General features: G+C 29.7%; 1 protein-coding gene across 1 annotated transcript; it reads right to left on the reverse strand.

Annotated features, from left to right (window-relative positions):
• Positions 1-375: 375 nt before the first annotated feature.
• On the reverse strand, positions 376-5,813 carry LOC145186574 (uncharacterized). The gene is made up of 4 exons (XM_090075716.1): positions 5,498-5,813; positions 2,834-3,256; positions 2,024-2,257; positions 376-1,870 (listed from the first exon to the last, which is right to left on the reverse strand). The coding sequence occupies exons 2-4, from the start codon at positions 3,060-3,062 to the stop codon at positions 831-833; spliced, it is 1,503 nt and encodes a 500-aa protein (XP_089931842.1). The 5' UTR covers positions 3,063-3,256; positions 5,498-5,813; the 3' UTR covers positions 376-830.
• Positions 5,814-6,422: the final 609 nt, after the last annotated feature.

The raw sequence follows: 6,422 nt of genomic DNA on the forward strand, positions 1-6,422 counted from the left end.
AAATCTCCTTACAGATTGCTGAAAATGACATCTTTAAATCATGTCATTTTAATGAACATTGTCATTTTAACGAACATTTAAATCATATCATTTTAATGAACAAAATGTTTGTCATCAATTGAGATTACCAGTAATGTTATTAATGAATATTGCTGGTAATCTCGATTGATGACCTAGTGGTGGAGGGTCATTATTATTAAGTTTATAGTGAAAAAAAATATAGATGATTTTGAATTAACAGTTTTATCATCTTTTCCCAGTTTTTATTGACTTTAGTGTCCATGAGAATAAACTCTGTGATCTGCTAGCACCCATAAAGTACTCTTTTGTTGCAAAATGATTTTGTACATAACGTTGATGTACAAAACAATCATGTGTTCAATTAATAATTTATTAGACCGTTTGACTAAAATTTACAAAAATCAATAATTTGTTATAACTTTTAAACTATTTGTACAAACTTATTTTAACTTTTTTTATTACGATTCTTTTTATATTTTCAAAAACGGTTTCTTTGGCATTTTTTACAAATAAAAAATTAAAATGTGTCCAGTGAAAACATGGAACCAAACTTTGCGTCAACAAAATTCCGTTATTGCTCCAGTTTTTTAAAGGGTAAAATACTACTAAGTAACTATTCATTAGTTTGAACTTCGTAAAAAGAACTCTTCATATGCACTTTTTGAATAAACAAGGTTTAGGAAAACATTTTCTAAGATTCTGAAGACCTGTTTCCACCGCCGCTGACATCTCATTCACAAAATTCTTATAATAACTCAAACGTTCACGCGAATGTTTGAGTTAGATAAATATTACCACATTTCAATTAATCAGTGCTTTTTAAGAGGGTGAGTGTGGTGTACGTGGTGTTTCTTATCGCGACTGGATATCCGTGTAAGAGATTTTTTAGCAAACTTTCGACTTCGTTTTATGTTAATATCTTGCGAGCCTATTTGGGCGTAAGCATCATCGTAAGTGCTTTTATGATGCTTGCTAGATTTTTCTGCTGGTTTTAAAGCATTTTTGTTTTTGAATTTCTTCGCATTGATTAGGCTTTGCTTCATATGTTCTATTAAAGTTTGAACATTAAGCGAGTCGTCATCGACCTTTTCGTTCTCTTTTAACTTTTCATTGTCGTGATCAGTTGATTCTTCGCTCTCTTTAGATTCCTCTTTACCTTCAATTTTAGAGTCTTCTTTTGAATTTTCGGATTCCTGAGAGAGCTCTTGATCATTTTCTGATTTATGCTTCTCCAGCTGATCGGCAATTGCTTTAACAAGTTCAGGAGACACTAGTCGGAGCTTCTGACTTTTCGAAGCTTTCTTGTTTACATCATCATTAGTATCATCATCATTAGTTTCTTCTTCATTTGATTCTTTCTCAGCTGCTTCGTTAGCTTTATTCTTATTCACCATGACAGCATATGTTTTCAACTCAATTTCTTTCTCTTTTTCGGCTTTTTCCAATGCTTTTAGTTTCTTCAATTCCTGTCTCTCCAACTGAACTTCTACATCGACATTCTCTTGCTCAGCTTCTTTGCCCTCCTTCATGTCGCCAGAGGATTCGCTATCTTGTTTATTTTTTATATGCATTAGTTTCGCCTCCTTTATCTCAGCAGCTTTTTCCTTAATTGCGTCTTTTTCTTCCTTGAGTTGTTTTTCCAATTTGAGTGCTTCAGCCGCTTTTCTTTTATCATCTTGGTCTTCTTCCTTGTCCGATGCCTCTTTTGCTTTAGTTAAATCTTCTTCATTGCTTAAAAATCTATGGGTTGCTTTTTTAGTTTTTCTTGTGCCCATTGATGGATCAGTGTCTGCATTAAGTGGATCAGTGTTTCCGATGTTTGCATAAGGATCATGCTCAAGACTGCTTCCTAAACAAGTTTACAATTGATTTCTTTAGCGAAAGAAAGTTTTAAAATTTTTCAATAGGAGTTTTGTTGAAAAGATCTAACTTGTCGTTATAATGAAAATTCACAACCTATAGCGAATTCACCATATGTAACATAAAAATCTACAACTCTTACCGCGTTCGCCATGTTTTAGTCCTTTGATTCCTTTAACTTTAACTTTTTCCGCATCGTTTAAAGATTTTTCCGCTTTCTGCAGTTTGGTAGCTAACACCTTTAGGTCAAGGTTTTCTTTTGCTACCTGCAAATTTTCGTTTTTTGACTTTTGTGTCAAGTGCTTTGATTTAGCATCTTCCTTTATTTCGTTTTGACCATCTTCTTCTTTCATCTCATTATCTCTTATGAATGTGGCTGTAAAAAGATAAACAAGAAAGCTACCCAAATATTGTTTATCATATTTTAATAAACAATATTTATACGTGTTACTTTAATTGAAATTGTTCGGATAATGTAAGAATTAGATCTAGAGAGATTTCATTTTAGCGGACATTTTAAGTTTGAGTTTAGTGACAAAATATCAAAAATTCAAATTTAGTATTATAAATGGCTTCCTGTGGTTTGACAACTGCAAATAACTTATATCATTAGACTGAACCGGTTACATGCACATCAATAAATTACTATAAATGCTGATAAAATGCGTTGAGTGCGCTTTTTCGTTCATTGCATTCATGCAAGTTGCAAAAACTAGTTTCGGCAGACTAGTTTATAAAAAACATTTGTTTTCACTGGCTGGAACAAAGTTTACTTTATTAGTTTTTGGTCCCCCAAGACCACAAACAGTCTGTGGAATAACAGATGCTATAAAATTGTAAACCCTAATTTTTCTCCAATTTGATTCAATTTTTTCTATGAATATAAATAGATATACCTATGGTTATAGATAGATATATAATTTTATATAGTTGTAGATATTGATCAACTTACCGAGCAAATGAACCAGCTTGGGTTTATCAATCTTCATGAGGTTTTGTTCAATAATTGCTGTCTTACTATCAGCTTCAAATTTTCCATCACCATCAGATAATTCAGGTTTGCCAGACGCTTCTTTTTCCTCAGACATTGAATCTTCAACAAGCTCAATAGATGATTCACCTTTTTCGAGTGCCAAATTTTTGCTAGTATCTTCTAACTCTTTGTTTTCGTCTGCAGACATATCTTTATCTGAGAGCGCTTTTTGTAATGAAGATATTAACTTTTCCTTTACCTTGTATGGTGTTTTCTCAACATCTTCAATCAAATCACTATTTTCTAACACCTCCTTATCATAGATACCATTAGAAGCAAACGAAGGTAAGCCAACATCAGAAATGTCAACTAACTCACTTTCCCAGTTTTGACGACGTGTACCTTAAGAATATTTTTAATGCTCAATTAATAATGATTGTTAAATGGTTTAATTTCTAATACAAACAATGTTGCTAGAACAGGGCCGCTGGAAACAGGGTCGCTGTTTCCAGCAACCTTGTTTGTATTAGTAATTAAACCATTTAATAATCATTAAAAAAGGCATTTAAAAAGTACCAGCAATGCGGTCGTAGCCACAATTATTCTTTAAACATCAAAAAAAGGAAATGAATAGTATATACTAGTTTTAAGATTATGTTTGGAATTCGGAGCTCAGTCAACTTTTTATGACAATTGGCAATTAACCAAAAATGAATGAAAGAATTTTAACATCACTGAACATTATTGGAAGAGGAAAGGAGGTAATACCTTCTCTAGTTCCAACCCCCCTGCAAAAGAAAAGTCTACAAACTGTTTACAACCGTTTAAATTTAACGAGGAAGTTAACTTAAAGTTAATAACACGAGTCAACAAAATCATCAACAAAACTGAATTAGTGAGGTAATAGTTTGAACACTGATTTCAAATATGCATTTTGTTTTTCTCAGACGCGTTTCTGAGGTAAAATTTTTTATAAATTTTGTGGAATTTTGTTTGTATTATTATAACACACTAATCCTATTTTATCATCATCTTAAATTTATCATACCATTGTTTTTAGAAACTGTTATATTGTTTCTATTTACTATTTGAAATTTCTTTAAATACTGAGCTGGATCACACCACAGTCGTATAAAAATCGCCCTGCTGTATTTTCTTATATTTTCTTATATTTTCTTATATTTTCTTATATTTTCTTATATTTTCTTATATTTTCTTATATTTTCTTATATTTTCTTATATTTTCTTATATTTTCTTATATTTAAACTTTTTCACAACGACCTTTTGTTGTGAATCAATCATTATATTGTGAAAAATATTCCTACATTACAAGTGATCTTAGTAAAAAGAAAACTTTGCTCAAGTGTTGTTTTAGAGAAATTATCTTTAGTGGAACAAGTTTCCATTCCTATTTTTTTTAGAGTTCAAATGTCTACTTTGCTTCCTTTCTATTCAATTAATTTGATTGAATAAAATCAGCATTAATAAGCTATGAAATTGGTTATTTCATTTGTGGCTGATTTGATTATTGCAACGTTTGAGCAGATCTTGGATGGAACATCAATATCATGACCACTAACTGTGACATCACTTTTGATTGACTCATTTAACTTCATGTAGTTGTCCATAGGTAAATTATCTATCAGATAAATATCAAAGTTGATTGGTTTATTGCGTAGCCTTTGTTCTAAACATCGTTGTTCGTTAACTTGCAGTTGAATATAAAGGAAGTGCTGTCATACCCTTTTCTTTTCCATTTTCTTCATTCTGTAAAAAGTACAAAATCTTGAAATTTAAAAATTTCAAAGATTAAAATATTATTGGAATTGTCATCAAAGGTTTAATATAGATTGATTCAAATATTGGATTAGTAAAAATGCTTTAAAAGTCTGTTAAGCAATAAAATTCCCTTTATTCTGTTAATAAAATTATTAAAAAATTTTTTAATATTTAAGTTTATAAAACTGACATTCATCTTGTTATTTAAAGTTGAAAATAATTAAAAGCAAAACGCTAACATTTGCCATTTCTTCAATATGATCAATTGAAAATCCATAACTCAAAAACACAGGAAAAGTTGTTGAAAAGTTGGAAAACGCCCAAATAAACTTTGAAAGTCGCTAAGAATCATCATAACTTAAGTTTTTAGTTCAATATGTTTTTTTTAAGCTCTGTGTGGAGGCTCAACAAAATGTTGTGGTTCATTTTCAATGTTTAATGGAATACATCTACAAATAATTAGTTCCACTGCCATGCGAGATATTTTAAATTTAGAAACTAGTTGTTAGAGCCTTTGAAACCTAAAAATTTGTATTATGCAGTTATCATTATACGATTATTAATTACACCAGTTTGAGTCATAGGTTTATATGTGTGATAAGATGAATATTATTACCTATAAGAACCGCTTCATCTGTTTTCAGCATCACACAGTTTCCAGAATGTTAAGTATTTCTTTTATAGTATATTTAAGTATATTTAGCGAAGCATCGGCGTTTGTTAGGTTTTTAACAAATGGAAACCAAAAAATAAAAACTTGTCATTCAAGTATATAGAATTTTGCATAGTGTAAACATTTAGACATACAAAGTTATGATTCCAGAGAGAAAAAAATCAATTTTAAAATAACGGTTAATAGAGACCTGTTTGTTTTTAACAACTTCAGATTATTCTGTGTATGTTATTTTGTACAAGGTTAATTTACCATCAAATCCGCATTTGAAATAAATCACACTAACAATCTTTTTAATCGAATCTCCATAAAATATCTTGCAGTGTGCTTGTTGGACCAGAGTTACATAGCATAGGATTGCATAGATTTCTCAAAGAGTAGTAGAGTTTACCTTCATAACTTTTTTTTTTACTTTTTTTTTTTTCATTGTCAGCATCGTTCTCAAAATGATATGAAGTAAACATTTCTCGGTTGTGGAACAAAGTTTTCTTATCATCTAATTGTCTAAAAGAATAAATCTGGAATTTCAGAATGAGAGAGCATTTTTGATCAGCCAACAATTCTATTTCCTTTGCTCCTTATCAAAAAGTAAATGTAATAAAACAAAAAAAGTGTAATATAAATAGAATATATATATATATATATATATATATATATATATATATATATATATATATATATATATATAATACATAAATGAAACAATGTAAACGTGTCAATATTCATTCGCCAAAAAAGTAATGTTATGATTGCTAAACTCATTTCATTCTTTAGCTTCTTACTGAAGATCTAGATCTACTGTAACATATTGTAACCATTTATCTTCTACTTTAATGAGCCTTGAGCATAATTTTAGGTATCTCAAATATTTATTTTTCAATTCATGTGTTAAAAAAATGTATAATAGGAAATATATTTAGATATTTGTATCATTTCTGAAGTGAATATTTGTAGTATTTGTAGTAATGAGAGCATCGATTAGGGAGTTTTGTTTAGTCTTAATTTTTAGAAATGAAAAAATTTTCTTTTCATGTTTTCCAATGTTTTCAATGTTTTGCAGAAAACTTTTTTTGTGATCAATGACCATTGTAAAAATCAATGACCATTGTAAAATC

Source organism: Hydra viridissima, unplaced genomic scaffold (genome assembly GCF_058129835.1).
Source record: "Hydra viridissima isolate aposymbiotic clone 2 unplaced genomic scaffold, HvirCarnegie_v1 scaffold_39, whole genome shotgun sequence".
In the NCBI taxonomy this organism is placed as follows: Eukaryota; Metazoa; Cnidaria; class Hydrozoa; order Anthoathecata; family Hydridae; genus Hydra; species Hydra viridissima.

What these genes read in the sequence shown, in the direction of transcription:
- LOC145186574 (XM_090075716.1), bottom strand. Translation starts at nt 3,062, where the DNA reads ATGTCTGCAGACGAAAACAAAGAGTTAGAAGATACTAGCAAAAATTTG. An exon ending in CAAGCTGGTTCATTTGCTCG is followed by an intron (nt 2,258 to 2,833) that starts GTAAGTTGATCA and finishes ATCTTTTTACAG; the next exon opens with CCACATTCATAAGAGATAAT. An exon ending in ACTAAAACATGGCGAACGCG is followed by an intron (nt 1,871 to 2,023) that starts GTAAGAGTTGTA and finishes AAACTTGTTTAG; the next exon opens with GAAGCAGTCTTGAGCATGAT.